This window comes from Ambystoma mexicanum, chromosome 6p, assembly GCF_040938575.1.
Source record: "Ambystoma mexicanum isolate Mex_15411 chromosome 6p, UKY_AmexF1_1, whole genome shotgun sequence".
Classification (NCBI taxonomy): Eukaryota; Metazoa; Chordata; class Amphibia; order Caudata; family Ambystomatidae; genus Ambystoma; species Ambystoma mexicanum.
Window position 1 is genome coordinate 363,033,093 of NC_090935.1, and position 18,342 is coordinate 363,051,434.

General features: G+C 44.8%; 1 protein-coding gene across 2 annotated transcripts in view; it reads right to left on the reverse strand.

Annotated features, from left to right (window-relative positions):
- Positions 1–18,342, reverse strand: part of SLC1A3 (solute carrier family 1 member 3) — a 278,893-nt gene that overhangs the window by 68,419 nt on the left and 192,132 nt on the right. For both annotated transcript variants that reach the window (XM_069627140.1, XM_069627141.1), the window contains exons 4-5: positions 13,282–13,486; positions 584–626 (exon numbers count right to left, since the gene is read on the reverse strand). In XM_069627140.1, the coding sequence (XP_069483241.1) occupies positions 584–626; positions 13,282–13,486 (248 nt within the window). The remainder of the gene's footprint in view (positions 1–583; positions 627–13,281; positions 13,487–18,342) is intronic.

The window sequence follows — 18,342 nt, forward strand, 5'->3', positions numbered from 1 at the left end:
CTGATGGTGTGTTGGGAGATACATTGGAAAGGGTGTGTTTGGCTGCAATCTGGCAGGTATGGGAGGTGGCTGGGCGGTATATACTGATATATCATCTATACGCGGCCCAGAAATGTTACCAGACATTATGTGGGAGTTAAACAGTCTGTAGTAATAACACAGTATTCTGCTAGAACTGAATAACAATGTAAAACAGTGAACACAACAAAAATATGGCTCTAGACCACACTGTTATCGAGCAGATAATAAAATGCACGTCATGATTCACTGTATTTTCATTTTTGGTGTGATATTGATGAACAAGACCTTTTTATTGAAACCCCTGTTCCATTAAAGACTGTCATCATACTATGAAGATAAATGAAAGGGCGTGCACAAAGTACATGTATCAACTGCTGTCACATCTGCATAACAACAAGATTTAATACATGTTAGAAAATTAGATAAGCATGCAAAATTAAGATTTTTTATTTTCTCAAATCCTGTTTATTGTACTTGTTTTGCCCTCTATATTTATCAGCATTTTCCATTTACATAAAAATACTGGAATTTAGTGGAAAAGGTAGTGCAGCTGTGGCCTTACCTGTTTAAAGCACGCTTCCACCATATTTGGAGGGAACATATTTCTGTAAAATAGAAGACACTTTGAGTGTGAGATTGCTTGCCAGTGACAATACAGAGCAGCCCTAGCACACTTGTTAACGCACAGCTTGTTGCGGCAGATGAGTGCGCCAGTGAGATAGTTCTACTTATTTACAGGTGAGATATTGCTAGGTGCTTGTCATCGTTCAGGAGAGCACTTTTCTAGGTGGGCGAGTTGATGACGCAGTTGGTAAAATGCAGGCTAGGTTTGTGCACCACAGCATAAGAGCCAATTCCTTGCTGTCACTCTTCATAGTACAATTCAATCTGATGTTTAGATTGCATTTCTAAACAGAGTAGAAAACATCACTGGCAAACAGATAAAAAAAATGTGTAAAAATAACATTCGTGGCAGCAGCCTTACGCATGGGAAATTAAGAGTCAAAACACCTTTTGAAAATGAAGTATTTCCTGTTATGAGGCACGTTTAACATTCCTTTTTGTTATTAAAAAACATGAGTAGAAAATCAAAATGTGCGATTTTTCTGAATTTAAATCACGTTAATCAATACGTGCCAGTGTTTATGGAAAGTTCATCTAAGTGCATCTCTTGCCACAATTCCCATTTACACAGAAGGCTTGCGAGTTCCATTTGTGTAGGCCAATCCAAAAAAAAAAACAACTCGTTGACTATGGCCCTGATAGATGGCATTCGCATTTTGAGTCACAATGTTTCCATCAGTGTCTCGAATTCAAATGAACGATTGACGTTCATATCAAGTTTGTGATGTTGAAGGTTCTTTTCTCTTGGCATAGGACAATGGGCTTCATTCCAACTTTAGGGGTGCAGTAGAAACGGTATCACACAAAAATGTCACCCTCATTTGTGCACCCCGCAGTCACTGCGACTTTGGAGGCGCACAAAATGAGGGTGACATTTACTGCGCCCAAGCAGAGCAGGGGTTGCGGGGGTGTCCCCCGCTCTTTCTGGGCGCAGTAATGGGGGTCGCGGGTTGCAGGGGTGTCCCCCGCTTACCATTTAGGAAAGCGGAGGACACGTAAAAAAAAGAAGAAAAAAAAGCACCCAGCGGCGTCAGCTCCAACCCACGTTAGTGGGAAGAGCTGACACCGCAGAGATCACAGAGTGCGGGCGGCACACACAGAAGTGTGCCGCCCTAAAGGTAAGTCGGGTGGGGGGTTGGGCGGGGTAATGCAGGCCAGGGGAAGCAGGCACCGTGATCCATATGATCACTGCGCTGCGCTCTAACTGCCATCAGCATTTTCAGCATCGCAGTTGCGGGCAGCGCAGTGATCACAAAGATCCGTATTAACGTGGCAGTAATTCCACTACTGCTAGTTTTCGGGTGCTAACAGAATTACTGCTGGTTTTATCACACTGCCAAATTATGAGTTTGGTGTTAAAATGGAGGATTTACCACCTACCAAGTTGCTGCTGTTAAGTCCACTGCTTTAACTAAAAACCGGTGGAATTACCATGGCCAGAAGGAGCGACTGGAGTAATTCCTCCAAATCCCCCATGGAGTCCAAAGTATCATGGAATGGGGATTAACACGGTCACTGCCACTTATATTTCCGGCGCCAACGTCACTGGACCAAGCAGCGGTACCGCTAAACGAGTTTGCAGGCAATTCTGATGCATTTACCACCAAACTAGTAATGAGGCAGACTGTCCCTTTTATCCGTTCGTATTTAACCTGCTGTAATGTAATGACAATAAAAGGAAGACCTGACGTGATCTCCATCTGTGTTTTTTGTGTGATTTACAGCTTCGAAGTACAAACAAGATATGAAAGGTTAGTTGCACCTACTTCAGTGTCAGTAAATTGAGTAATACTAACAATCAAAGTAACAACAATACTAATATGACAGAATTTAGAATCAGGAGAATGTGTTCATTCAGCACTACATAATAATTTGAAACTACTTTCACCCACTTTTTTGTGGGTTCTATAGTTATGACTCGTTTGTGGACACCCGGAAAGGCCTGAAGGTGACCACCACGATCCATAGAACCGTTACCATATCTTGGGGCTTCAAATCCCAAACTCGCCAGCCTATGTTACCCCGACCCGTCGCGCTGCACCTTCTCCTTGCCTCCTTGCTCAGGTGTCCCCACCCAAAAGTATCTCTCATTCAAGGGTTACCTGCCTCCCATCTTCCCTCCCCTCCTCTTACCCCTTTGTTTGTGACCGTGTCCTTCCGGCACTACCACATGCCCAAACCGCTTACCTTCTTGTGCCTCCTGCTCCCTCCTCTTCCGTGTTGGCGGGCTTCTATGGGCAGTATTTCCTGCAGTCTTTTTTGTGGGAGGCCCAGGAAACATGGTTCACAGACCTGAACCTTTTTTTTTCAACTAAGTAGGTACAGAGTATGCGGCTTTAAAGAAAGTGGTATGTCTGTAAATGTGTCTTCTCTCTTTTAGTATCCTTAGCAGTCTCTTTTTCATTGCATCAATCCTACATTTAGGTAACCTCTTGAAATAAAAACTGAGCGCTTTTTGTTTCGGGCACGCTACCAGTGTATGAAAATGTCCTCCTCTTAGGAGTGTATGCACTTTGCACCTATTGTTGCGGCTCAAGCAATGATATCCCAAGAAAATAAACAAAGGAGTGACAAGGTCGACACTATGTCGATATTTCAGGCCAATGGCTTTTAAGTAGGAAGAATTAAAATGCTGTTGATGCTTTACCTTTGCAGTACACCGTCTTCAATTAGGCCTGCAGATTATTTATGCCTGACCCACCATTCAAAAACTAATTTAGCTAAAAAAAACATTTCAACTATACAAACAAATGTTATTATTTGTAATCCTTATTTGCCAGTCTTCTACAAAGGCATATGTATGCATTCAGTGGTGCAAAGCTGAAGAAGTAGTGGGATGGTACTGTGTTGAGGTGTCTGGGAGCATGTCAGTATGATTCCATACCTCATTCCCATGCAAAGGTTTTGCTCAATGTGGCTAGGGGAGACGACACAAACATATAAAAGGATGATGATGTCTTGTTTTGTCTTGTTTCAATTCAATGTACCACAAAGTGACTTCCAAACATGCCCTGGCATTCTACGGGGGATCGTTTTGGGTGAGGTAAGAATAGATCACCTTCTGGGCACAGCGGGAGCCAAATCTCCCCTAAAAGCAATACAAATTGAATCCATGATTCCATATTAATCCCCAAAAGCTTCAAATATGTTTCCCTGCCTTAAAAGAGGATGGAGTGGAGGATCCATTTGTCTAAGCCCAAACCATTAATCAATATTCTTAGAAAACAGATTCTTGCCCTCATCACGAGGCCAGTAATTGATCATAAAAATGTATCTTAGTGATATGTATGTGTTGCAATGGTGTGGCTCTCTGCCAGAGATGCTATGCTGGTGTAAAATGTTGATATCAGAAGAAATCAGCAAGTTGCAAAGGAGCAGTGGGTCAGCTATTATTTAATCAGGTGGGGCAGCGGCACGTTCTGCATTCGATCTTAAAGTGTTCATCAATACCTTGTATGGTGTGTTTCGCTAACATCTGATAATCAATCAGAAAGGAATACTCTGCAAGTGATTGTGTCTTTTATCAGTGCCCTTTCCATTGTATTAAATTACGACCCCCGGCAGTGGTAGAAGTGTATCGAAAAAAAGTAGTTGACTGTGACTTGGCGGGGGACGAGGTGGCCGGGAGCATGATGCAAGATGTGACAAGGTGTTGTGGCCGGTGCGGGCTGACAGCAAAGTGCAGGAATGGGCGAAAGAAGGGGGTGCCTCTTTATTGCTTTTCTTTTTTTTTCTCATTCGTATCTCCACTAGAACCTATACCTAACATCTATAAGAACAGATGCTGCTTCAACAGGGGCCTGTAATTAGAAGAAGCTTGCGTTGTCATGAATGGAATTTGGTAAATTACTCTGAATCCTGTGTCCCAAGAATGAAAGTCTTATCTTCTCTGACCTGACAGAGATTTAGGGATGAATATTCTGTGATCCTTCATAAACCAAAGGTTCCATCCTGGGATATAACCCTGTGATGCTATCCTAAAGGTAGGTAGGATCAGCCTCATTGAAGACATTTGAAAAGGATGCAAATATTTTTAAGGTGAACATTCTTCTCAGCTGGAAGCCACACGTGGTTCCCGTGAAAAGCTTAGATATGATCACTTTTCTGCTAACAGGTTTAATGGAAGTCACCCCCATAGACACGAAGGCTCCTACTTGCCCCGGGCATGAATGGAATAATCCTCTATAGTCACCTGACATTAAAAAATGTATCCCTTGTGAATGGCATGGCCCTTTAGAAACAATATTGTCTTAGCATTTTACCTGAGATAACAACCTGACATGTTTTCCAAAAATCAGAGGCTATGGAGCGTGAGGAGAGATTCCTTCCTTCTTAGTGTTACCAGGACTTCCCCATCTTTCCCTGGCTAAAATGGAGCCAACTAGAATGCATCCAGGCTATGTCACATAGGTTTCATAACGGTACCGTCAGATTTCAGTTTAGCTGCAACTGCTACACGATGTTACGCTCACCTGATTCCCACGGGGGCGTCGATCTGGACTGGCCCGCTGTTGCTTCCACAAGAGTAACACGTAGAGCCGAGATGACAGACTGGACAGACCCACTTAGCTTCGTTTGTTGGACTCGTACGAATATCTTTCTGCAATGGAGAAAGGGAATTAACCTCCCGTAATCTGAGCGTTAACCCGCCTTCCCACTCCGCTTGTCTGCCCACAGAACACTCCTGAAGTTCCCTCTTAATCTCACCTGAAGATTTGGAAAGATGAGCTCTCCATCCTGCGTCGAGCGCAGGGGCGCGTAGACGACCAGTTACTTCACTGGCGTAGAGGAATTGGTGAGTTCCAGTATTGACTCTAAGTCCAATTGTTCGTGAGAGTTCAAAAGTCTGATCTTCACTCTGCCAGATTCCTTGCAGGTTGCGGATTTAAACCACCAGAAGAGTTCCAAGTGGCAATTGGTAAGATCCTGGTAAGTCTATTGTGGTTCTCCCCTTTGGGGCCGGGGTACAGCGATGATGCAGAATTAACTGCGCCGACCCGAAATGAGGTGAGTACCCCCCTGTGGTAAATCAGGTAAGTCTTTGGGGTTAGGTTGTATTGTCCTTGTTTTTTCTCCTTAGGGGCCGGGGTGCGGCAGAGATGCGGAATTGACTGCGCCGACCCGAGATGAGGTGAGTACCCCCCTATGGTAAATCAGGTAAGTCTTTGGGGGTGGTTTGTATTGCCCTTGCTCACCTATCTGTTCTTGTCTCCCCCAGGTGTTGAAGAATGGCCTGGAGATGCTGGATTCGCGATGGAGTAAAGGAATGCAGCCTCGGTTGGCGAGTTCAGCGCGGCTCTGCGAGGTGCGTGGCAATGCACCTGAGAATGCCTCTTTCTTCCAGATCGACGATGTGCTGGATCAAGGATTCAGGTAAGGGTTTTGTTCTGACCTCTTCTCCTCCTCCTTTTCTTGTTTCAGGTTTTTCAGGGCTGAAGCGGGCGTGGCTGAAGACTGGAGCTGCTGAAGACACGGTGAGCGTTACGCTGCAGCAAGCAGAATAACGCGAAGCACGTGTGGCTGTCCGGGTGTGGCTTAAATAGCCTTGGAAGAAGTCCCAGGTAAGTATTCTTCCACAGCCCCACCCGAGAGGAAAGGAGTCCCTGAGGTAAAGTAGTCCCTTTAAGCCTCATTTGGCTTGTGGCTTCGTGCAGCATGGTCTGCATCAGGTAGGTATGCAGCATGGTCTGCAACAGGTAAGATTTCTGTAATGAGCCTGGCGCCCATGGTGCCAGGACTGACTTTATTCTTATGAGCCTGGCGCCATAGGCGCCTGGACTGTAGCCAAAGAGCCCCTAACTGGGGTTTCTGGGCATGCTTCAAGTGGCATGATGCCTGCTTCCGGGGTTGCTGGGCCTGGTCTCGCTTTCCGGGGGCAGGCATCGTGACAGCACTCCCCCTCAAGGCCCCTCCTAAAGCTGTTCTCCCTCTCGGCCTTGGTTTGTCTGGAAATTCTTGGTGGAACCTTTTCACTAATTGAGGTGCATGCACATGGTCACTAGGCTCCCAAGATCTTTCTTGTGGACCATACCCTTTCCAATCAATGAGATAGAAGAGTTTTGATCTCACTCTTTTAGAGTCCAAAATATTTGTGACTTCGAATTCGGGTTCCCCGTCTATGAGGATAGGTTCAGGTGGGGTGGTTAGTCTAGTTCCTGGTTGCACAGGCTTCAAAAGAGACACGTGAAAAACAGGATGAACACGCATATGACCAGGCAGGTCCAACTTGACGGCCACTGGGTTAATAATAGCCTTAATAGAATAAGGTCCCAAGTACCTGGGGTTAAAAGTCTGTGTTCCCTTGAGTGGTAAGTACTTGGTGCTAACCATACTTGGTCCCCTACTTGGTATTGCGGTGCTTCACTCCTGTGTTGATCAGCATCCTTCTTGTATTTATCCTTAGCCTTTTGTAAATGTGCAGTCGCTTCTTTAAAGGCTTGTGTGATAACAGCGTGGAGATGGTCCACCGCAGGCATCTCTAAATGCTGGGGAGAATCTAAGGGCCTCATTACACGGATGGCGGTAGGGATTTACCGGTACCGGTAAAATACCGGTACCGGTAAATCCCTACCGTCTTACTACGAGGTCCCTTTGCGGGTTGGGGGATTTAACGCCTGCTTTTTGCAGGCGTTAAAATCCAACCCACTAAGGGACCTCAGAGCTAATTACGGCACCGCAAAATTGCGGTGCCGTAATTAGCGCCTTCCCCATTCCCATAGAGCCCTATGGGGCAGAAATGGGAATGGGGAAGGGCAATGGCGGAAGGGGGATTTACCGCCCCTCCAACCTTGGAATGGGGCGGTAAATCCCCTCTCCGCCAAGGCGGTGCCGGTATTTTACCGGCATGAGCCATGGCGCTAATAGCGCCATGGCTCACCGCCTACCGTGTAATGAGGCCCTAAGTCTGAGGTTCGAGGATGGTGACCATATATGGTAAAAAAAAGGGCTTTGTTTAGTTCCTGAGTGTACTGAATTATTGTATGCATACTCGGCGATCCAAAGAATGTCTTTCCAATCCTCCTCAGATTGATGTAGCATACAACGTAGGTATTGCTCAAGAGTCTGGTTGGTTTTCTCCGTTTGACCGTCGGTCTGGGGATGGTGGCTGGTTGAAAGCCTAACATCAATTTGTGCCAGCTGGCAGCACTTCCTCCAAAAATGTGAAATAAATTGACTTCCCCGGTCTGAAATTAACACGGAAGGAAAACCATGTAGACGTACAACATTTTCAAGGAACTCCTTGGCCAGGATTGAAGCTGAAGGTATTCCTTTTAAAGGAATGAAATGGGCCATTTTAGAAAAAAGATCTACAATAACTAGAATGGTGTTATAACCTTTGCATGCGGGTAAATCCGTGATAAAGTCTAATGACAAGGTATGCCAAGGAGTAGGTGGTATGTCTAATGGTTGTAATAATCCAGCGGGTTTTTTCTTTTCCCCTTTATTTTGAGCGCAAATGCCACAAGACATGACAAACAACTTGACATCTTTTCGCCAGGTGGACCACCAAAACTGTTTCTTGATTTTGGCTTCAGTTTTAGCAATGCCAGGATGTCCTTCCATCAAGGTGTCGTGGTAATGAGAAATGACAAGTTTCTGTAGTTCCTCTAGTGGCAGAAATAGCCGGCCTTGGTAATAAGGTAGATTGTTGGTGATAGAATACTCTGGGCCTTTCCTTGCCCAGCCCTGTAAGGCATCGGAATCAAAGAGTTGATGGACCTTTTCTTGAATGTCCTCCAGAGAGTGTATGGATGTCAGACCAAGGATCCTCTGTTCAGGAATTATGGTTACAGGTTCTAAAGCTCTTTCTGTTTCTCCCATTCCTATTCGGGACAGGGCGTCAGCTTTTCCATTTTTACAACCTGGTCGATAGGTTATTACAAAATCAAACTCGGCGAAGAACAGTGCTCAACGGAGTTGGCGTGAAGATTTGGCCTTGGCTACCTTTAGGTATTGTAAGTTGCGGTGATCAGTGATGACCGTAATGGTATGCCTGGCACCCAGCAGATAGTGCCGCCAAGCCTTGAAGGCAGACTTGATGGCCAACAGTTCCTTGTCGGTTACAGCCTAATTTAATTCGGGAGCCGAAAACTTTCTTGACCAAAACGCCACTGGGTGCAGCTGGTTAGTTTCGGGATCCTTTTGAGAGAGCACTGCTCCCATAGCTGAACTAGATGCATCTTTTTCCACTATGTAGGGAAGCTCTGGGCGCGGGTGTCGTAATACAGGAGCGGACGTGAATTTCTTTTTTAACTCTTGGAAGGCGTTCTCGGCTTCTTCTGTCCATGTAAAGCGTTTATTCTTTCGCAATAGTGTTGTAATGGGATGTACAATGTGTGAGAAGTCCGGGATAAACCTACGGTAGAAATTGGCAAAGCCGAGCATGCTTTGCACTCCTTTGACTGAGCTTGGCGAAGGCCAATTAAGAATTGCGTCCACCTTCCGTGTATCCATCCGGATTCCTTTCGGGGTCAGAATAAATCTAAGAAACTCTACTTCCGTAGTGTGAAAAATGCACTTTTCCAGTTTAGCGTATAACTTATACTGGCGTAACTTTTCTAGGACTGCTCGGACGTGCTTTACATGATCGGATTCTGATAGGGAGTATACTAAGATATCGTCGATGTAAACGACTACACAAACATCGATGAGCTCTCGGAAGACATCGTTCATGAAGAACTGTAAGGCTGCTGGTGCGTTACACAGTCCAAAAGGCATCACCTGGTACTCAAATAATCCGTACTTGGTGCGAAAAGCAGTCTTCCATTCGTCACCCTCTTTGACGCGTACCAGATGATATGCCCCCTGAAGGTCTAGTTTTGTGTATATACAAGCGTTCTTTACCTGGTCTAGTAGTTCAGGGATCAAAGGCAATGGGTACCGATTCTTGATAGTTATCTGATTCAGCGCGCGGTAGTCAAGGCATGTTCTAAGGTCGCCTTCCTTTTTTGGCACGAAGAACAAAGCGGAAGATGCAGGGGACTTGGACGGGCGGATGAAGCCATTAGCAAGATACTGGTCTAGGTACTGGCACAAGTGGAGATTTTCAGGTTCCGTGAGGGCATAGATTCTGCTGCAAGGTGGTTGTGCTCCTGGTATGAGATCTATTTGACAATCATACGATCTGTGCGGCGGTAAGGTGTTTGCCTGCTCCTTTTGAAAGACATCCTGAAAGTCTTGGTATTCAGCAGGTAATTGTATGGCAGTTGGGATTATTGGGGCCAGTACTGAATTTAGAGTTCTCTTTGGGTAACAGGTGTTAGCACATTCTGGGAAAGTTAGTCTCTTCTCTCGCCAATCAATACAGGGATTGTGTTTTTCCAACCAAGGGATTCCCAGTATCAGTTGAAACTGTGGAGCCGTGATTAAATCAAACACCATAACCTCTCGGTGTCCATCCTGACCCAGCAAAGTCATCTCTGCAGTGGAATGAGTTACGGGCCCAGAGGCAATTTCAGTTCCATCAACAGTGGTGACGACATCGGTAGTGGTCTTTCGGGTGAGAGGTAGATTCATCCTGGAAGCCAATCCGTAGTCCAAATAGTTTCCTATGGCTCCACTATCTACGTACGCCTTTACCGCGTGCATGCGTGATGGCTGCTCTGGATCTATAAGGACCATGGGTATGGTGAAATGCGAGGTCAGAGTGTCCTTCTTTAAGCTCAGCAAGCTGACCTCTAGGCTTGCCGAGCATGATCATTTCCCGAGTCAGGTTTCAAGTGGTTTTCGTCTGCTGCTCCTATAGTTTTCTTGGGTGGTTTTACAGGGCAGTTCCGAAGGAAATGACCAGTAGCTCCGCAATATAAACATAATTGCTGTTGCCGTCTTCTTTCCCTTTCCTTCTGGGTTAAGGGTCCTCTAACCCCCCCCGATTTGCATGGGTTCTGAGGCATCTACCCCCTTCGAAGGTACGTAGGTTTTAACCAAGACCTTGTTTTCAAACTTGGTTCGATCAGCCTTTCTGGTTTGAAGTCTTTGATCTAACTGGACCACAAAATCTATATATTCAGCACAGTCTAAAGGCGGGTTCACGACTTGGGCTAAAACATCCTTGAGTTCTCCCCGAAGCCCTTGATGGAATAATGTAATTCGCTTGGCTTCAGGCCATTCGGTTTCCACAACTAATCTATTGAAAGTTGCAATGTAAGATAAAAGATCCTGATTACCTTGCCGTAAGGATAAAAGTTCGTTATCCAAAGCCTGTCCTTGGGAATGTCGGGCGAACAGTCTTTCCATGCTAGTTCAAAAACCTTTGAAATCTCGAAGAATCGGGTCATCCTGATTTACTAGCGGAATGGACCAGTCCGCTGCACTGCCGCTGAGATATGACAGTACAAAAGCTACCTTGGCTTGATCGTTTGGGAAAGCTCCAGGTCTACATAAAAAGTGTAAACGACATTGATTCATGAATATAGCAAACCTTTTAGGGTCTCCGGCAAAGCATTCAGGCGGAGCCAAGGGAACGGCTCCAGGAAGGTTTATCTGCACAGGGTTACTCGGTGGCACCGGACCTGGGCTGGCCCCGAGTCTAGATAGAGGTGTTTGTCCAGCCTGGTTTTGTAATAGCTGTCTGGCCAAATCATCTGTTTGTTCTTTTGACACTATCAATTCCCTCCTGAGGGCATTGGTTTCCTGGCGGGCGGAATGCACTTCGGCCCTTAGTTCCCCTAATAATTGAGCCAACTGATTGGTTTCCGAGGTCTCCATGACGCCCAGGAGGGTATTTGTGGGTAGGCTTCGCGTTCTGTTACGCTCACCTGATTCCCACGGGGGCGTCGATCTGGACTGGCCCGCTGTTGCTTCCCCAAGAGTAACACGTAGAGCCGAGATGACAGACTGGACAGACCCACTTAGCTTCGTTTGTTGGACTCGTACGAATATCTTTCTGCAATGGAGAAAGGGAATTAACCTCCCGTAATCTGAGCGTTAACCCGCCTTCCCACTCCCCTTGTCTGCCCACAGAACACTCCTGAAGTTCCCTCTTAATCTCACCTGAAGATTTGGAAAGATGAGCTCTCCATCCTGAGTCGAGCGCAGGGGCGCGTAGACGACCAGTTACTTCACTGGCGTAGAGGAATTGGTGAGTTCCAGTATTGACTCTAAGTCCAATTGTTCGTGAGAGTTCAAAAGTCTGATCTTCACTCTGCCAGATTCCTTGCAGGTTGCGGATTTAAACCACCAGAAGAGTTCCAAGTGGCAATTGGTAAGATCCTGGTAAGTCTATTGTGGTTCTCCCCTTTGGGGCCGGGGTACAGCGATGATGCAGAATTAACTGCGCCGACCCGAAATGAGGTGAGTACCCCCCTGTGGTAAATCAGGTAAGTCTTTGGGGTTAGGTTGTATTGTCCTTGTTTTTTCCCCTTAGGGGCTGGGGTGCGGCGGAGATGCGGAATTGACTGCGCCGACCCGAGATGAGGTGAGTACCCCCCTATGGTAAATCAGGTAAGTCTTTGGGGGTGGTTTGTATTGCCCATGCTCACCTATCTGTTCTTGTCTCCCCCAGGTGTTGAAGAATGGCCTGGAGATGCTGGATTCGCGATGGAGTAAAGGAATGCAGCCTCGGTTGGTGAGTTCAGCGCGGCTCTGCGAGGTGCGTGGCAATGCACCTGAGAAGGCCTCTTTCTTCCAGATCAACGATGTGCTGGATCAAGGATTCAGGTAAGGGTTTTGTTCTGACCTCTTCTCCTTCTCCTTTTCTTGTTTCAGGTTTTTCAGGGCGTGGCTGATGACTGGAGCTGCTGAAGACACGGTGAGCGTTACGCTGCAGCAAGCAGAATAACGCGAAGCACGTGTGGCTGTCCGGGTGTGGCTTAAATAGCCTTGGAAGAAGTCCCAGGTAAGTATTCTTCTACAGCCCCACCCGAGAGGAAAGGAGTCCCTGAGGTAAAGTAGTCCCTTTAAGCCTCATTTGGCTTGTGGCTTCGTGCAGCATGGTTTGCATCAGGTAGGTATGCAGCATGGTCTGCAACAGGTAAGATTTCTGTAATGAGCCTGGCGCCCATGGCGCCAGGACTGACTTTATTCTTATGAGCCTGGCACCATAGATGCCAGGACTGTAGCCAAAGAGCCCCTAACTGGGGTTTTTGGGCATGCTTCAAGTGGCATGATGCCTGCTTCCGGGGTTGCTGGGCCTGGTCTGGCTTTCCGGGGGCAGGCATCGTAACACACGATGATAGTTGGAAGAGGTATGCGCTAACTTCAAAAAGTACAGTTCAGGAATGGTGACCATGGTGGAAAAAAGTAGTGGAACTGTTAACAGTTATAAATAAAAGCTTTGTAACTTTTCTCCTGTTCCGCCTCACTTCGATCATTCAGTTAGTTTAAAGAAAGCATGTAGTGAATCAGGTTTCGAGCAAACCCATCATTACCCTTCCTCTCTCTGTGTCTGCAACATTTGGTTCTCTTCACGTGTTGGACTACAACTCCCATCTGCCCTATCCAGCATACCCAATAGTGAGCCATCATTGTAGTCATGCAAAACATCTGCCTAGCTTCAGGTTTCAACACCCTGCTCTAGGTAGATGAAAAGTATTTGGGCAGGTCACACAAACATTCAAGAGTACACCATGTGATATTATTTAAATGATACCAGCAGCACATTAGGGCACACAATAGCTACTTATGGATATGACCTACCTAATCAAATCAAGGAACGCATCCGCTGCAGTTACTGGCTCAATTTTCCCTTCTCTGTGCATATGTTCCTTTGTGCCCTTGCCAGGGTGAACGATGATCACAATCACTATCCCGATAAACACAGCGATAACCGTCGTTGTCATGTAGTAAACCACAGCACGGAGGCCCATCTTGCCCGAGGCCTTGCTGTCGAGAGCAGCCATTCCTATGAAAGAGAAATAGAAAGCCCTCAGTGATATTGAAGAGGGTGATTCAGAATACAAGGCGATAGTTGTCCTAGTGAAAGCTAGCAAACAGTCCTCCTTGACCTTATTGAAAAATGTAAGTAAATGTTGTAGTCACAAGAGAAAACACACTGATAAAGCAAATTTGCATGTCATCACTTCCATTTCAATTTAAATTTCCCTTGAACATGTTGCGCCCTGTAACATATTCAAGGATAAACTACAATGGAAAAAAGGTGAATTCCTCTCTTACTGCCGCTTAGTCTGCCAGGTCCTCTCAAAGCTTATACTGCATGACCCCACACAAAGGTTTAATTAAAGTACACCACAGAGTTGCCCTCTCTTGATTTTTCATCCAACCTTTACAGAAGTGCATAAGGCTTGTTACTTCCCTTGTACCACTTAGGTTGCACATCTTTCTTCATTCGGTAAAACTCTCATGATCCTGCACGCAATTATTTTCTTACTTATCAATTTTTATTTTTTTTTTTGTGCATTTGTTAAGCGCACTAAGCCCAGAGACATGAAGGTGCTGGTTACATATCATAGATAAAAAGATAAAACAGACACAGAACATAAGCTACCTTGCAGGTTGTATGCGTTTGAACACTATAGCTTAGGAGCCGGCAAAGATGGCATGGATGTGGTCAGTCAATTGGTGAGTTCATAGAGAAGAGTAGCGTTTTGAGTTGTCTTCGGAACATCCATTATGATTGTTCGAATCTCAGTTACAGGGGTAAGGAGTTCCAGGACTTGGAAGCAATGACGTAGAAGCTGCCTCCCCCCGCTTTCTTGCATTTAAATCATGGTATGGTCAGTTGGTGCAAGTAGGTGTGACGTGATGGTCTGGAGGATTGCGTTTTCGATAGTTTTTGTGATAGGTATTTTGGCACTGATTTGGAATTGTATTTGTGAGTAATTGCAAGTGTTTTGAAGGCAACATGCTCTCCAATAAGCAGCCAGTGCCCACTTTTCTAGCTGCTGATATATGTTCATGCTTCCGAATGTTGAGTGCTGCTCTGAGGGCATTATTTTAGATCATTTGGAGCTTGTAGATGTTGCGCGAAGAGGTGCCAGCGAATAAGTCATTGCAGTAATCCAACTTAGACCCAATGAGCGCTCTGGCAATTGTGACACAGTTGTCAGGAGTTAGATAAGGTCTGCATGCATTGATTAGTTTAGCGGTGTATGCAGCGGAGGAAGCAATTGTGTTGACCTGTCTGGATAGGGACCATGGTCTTGATGTTGGTGGATACCAGGATGGGATTGCCCTCTGTGGTGAATGATTTGTATGAGTGGTCTTCTAGTTTGCTGAGTGAGACATGACAGCCATCCCAGGGATATCTTCCCATTCATCAAACAAGTAGGCCCTCTTATTTCTTGTATCTGGGATTGCCCTGTTCTGCGTGATTTTCCATGATTTTCTCATTCTGATCGTGCCAACTCTTGAGTTGACCAACGTGAGGCTCTTTGGCATTTTGCAGACAGTTACAGCCGTTGCTTTGCGTTTGATTGCTTCCATTTCTATTGATTTTACCTAAAGTGTGTTGTTTAATCCCCAAATAAATCCTCTCTACTGGGTTTTATCATTACTATTAAGATATTGCTAATTTCCATTTGAGGTGTACCAAACAAATTTGTGTGGAACCTTGTGAGTCGCTTCATCAATGCTTTTTCCTTAAGGTATTTTGTTCCTAAAGCCATTGCTTCTACTACTCTGCCGCTGTTCCTTTACTCGTGACACTGCTACAGTTGTTGGAGAGGGATTCTTCAGTGCCCAGTGCCTATACTGGTGGCATGTGTCACATGATGATTTGCATGATCATTTAAGAGAGAGGAGGTTTGAAATGCTTTCTAGCATATGTGGATGGAGTTAGAGGAAGTGTCTAAGTCACTTGTAAGCGCCTATAATCTCGCTATATTATCTGCTCCCTTCTTTGGTGAAATATAAGCCACAGAAGATGATATGGTTGCTGAGAGCATGCAGGTTTTTTTTCTTATCTTAAAATGTATTTACAAATGACCAAGCAACTGAAATTCCAGGGTGTAGTGCCATAACGAACACTGCCACTAATGTTTGCGTTGACAAGGCTTTAACTTGGTTGGTTATGTAGTACATACACATGCTATAATAAATCAGATGAATGTTGAGGCAGAATAGATAAAGTTATCACCCCACAACAAGGTCTTGGGAGTTCTAAATCAGAAAGAAAACCTTGTTGATTGTCAATCCTTGTAATCCTTGTATTGTTCTCTTCTCTTGAAGTTGGGATGCACTGGCCTTACTAAATATATTAAAATCTAGATTGATCATAATGGGCTAGCATGATACTGGGTTGGACTGTTGACCTTTCTTATCAAATGTAATTTTAATGTAACCTGTTCATTAGGGTGGAAACGCTAGTTTGTTGCAAAGGAATTGTCGTAGGATTCTAAGACAGCAAACCAATAATCCAAACGGTTTGTGATTAATTTCCAGCATAGCTTGGTAGGATACAAGGCTTTGTTGCTCTTGAAGGATTTGATTAGCTGCGGACCATGCTATTATACTATAATATCCTTGATGCTAGGAACGGGGGCACCATTTTCCTTTATCGCAAAGTAAAAAGGCTGCTGTATCATGGTGTATCAATGCCTTATACATCTACTGATCAGTGGAACATGCTCTCCCACACAATCATGGATGGCTGATGTGTTTGTCTAGAGGACATTCACATGCAGTATGAGACTGGTACCTCAGTGCCTGGAGAGGTAAAGGCCTGTAGCATCTACTATAAAATGTGTCAACACATTCATTCTTATTTTCATTCACTCACTTACTTGTTCTCGCTCACTCACTCACTCACTCACTCACTCACTCACTCACTCACTCACTCACTCACTCACTCACTCACTCACTCACTCACTCACTCACTCACTCACTCTGTTTTAGAATTCTCACAACCCAGGAACTAAGAATCATGGGGTAGGGAGCCTCAGATACATATCATATCAAAGGGACAGCATGGTCATGACTCAGAAGTGTGATAGTGGGAAACGTATGAGGGATAATGGGTGGCATCAGATATGGCACATGCAAACGTGGGCTATGGAATTCCATTTTTGGGAGAATTAACCATCCTATTTCTTTTGTTATTCGACCTGCTTGTTGCAGCACCCCAAAGGTCAGCCGGAGCCCCCTTTTATGTATGGGATGTAGATTCCCCACAGCTATGTATCTGGACATGTGTTAGTTCACAGGTATTAAACAATTAGTTAGTCGTCTAGCTATTGAGGAGCAATCCCACTTTAGTTTGAAACCCTTTTTATTTGGCCCTCTGTCTCCCTATGTCTTGTCTGCTGTTCATGATTTCCCTCATACTTCCACTCAAATATCGATCATTAATGTATACGACCCTCTGGGGGGTTTCCCACTATGGCAATATGTAAGATTATTGAAAACATTCGGTATTGGTGGATTGGCTTTTGCCCCAGTGGCAATGTTGTTGTAGCTGGCGACCTCAATGCACCATGTGTACAATGTCGTGTATCTTCATTGGTGGATATTAATTCACATGACACATATTGGGAAGCAAATATGGCCCATTATGGGAATCTATCAGACTGGGAACAACTAGCCAATACATTTGACTAATTCTGTTTGAATAATAAGAACCGGATAACTAAGGAGCCTTGTACCACTTGGACAAACGGTAGAGCTTCCTCCTGTTTAGATTATGTGTCCTGGATGTGGCATTTTGGGAGCGCTGAATCCCTATTTCAATGCTGCATACTGGGATAAGTGATCACACGTTATTGATTTGGTCGCACGGTCTGAATATAACCAGACGAATCAATTATATTGATTCTAATGTTGTTCTGATCACTCCAGGGAATCGTATTACTTGGAGTAACAAGAATGTTGTGAGGCTTAATGATTATATAGGCTCTAAGGCTCGTATGCTTGAACTATCTTGTGCAAATATAGCCTTTTTACAACTGTTGGTGAATCCTAATTGATTGGTTTATGCATTTGAAAATTATGACTGTACTGAAAAGGCTGCAATATCTGACCCTGTGCCACTGAGGCAGTCCAGTGCCTAGAATACACTAGAAGAAAAAGGAAACGGGTCTTATTGTGTGGCGCCAATTGTGTTTATTTTGATGCCAGATTCTTGTATCCAAAATCTGGCTTTGGTACAAATTATTAGTTTTTATGGCAGTTTCTTGTCTCCATATGTATTCCATGTACTTTTAATCATGAATCGTATAGTCTCTCTATTTGTACATGCATTTCAAAGTCCCTCTTGTTCTCTGTGCAACAATTATCTTTAGTTGGATGCTAGATTTTTTTCATGAGTTGTACAAGACGGGGAAACAGGTGACGAAAATCCGAACTAGGTTAGTGATTTCTAAGTCGCAAACATACATTTACAATCTGAAAATGAATAACCCATATCATACGAAGGAGACATGCAAAGGGAAAGACCATCCATCAGCCAATTTAATGAAATCTCTCAGCCCACACTAATATAAAGTGACAATTTAAAGATACTGCACAGAATGAACCAAACCAATTAGTCATGCATTGTTTTTCGATTTTCTATTTTTTATTTTAATGTGTTTTATTGCTTATAATTCTGACCTAGCTGTAAGGCAGCAGAGCACTTTTACAATGGGATGGTGCCAGAATTGAGCTTGGTATTCTATAAAGCAGAACAGTGCTGTTGGTGAAGAGAGTGCAGGATTTGTATGCATCCCAACAGTAATGCCGAAAGAGACACGTTTTAGTGTTTTGTGGTACCGGAGGATGGTGGGGGCACTTTGATTCTCTGACAAGATTGAGTTCCAGATGCTT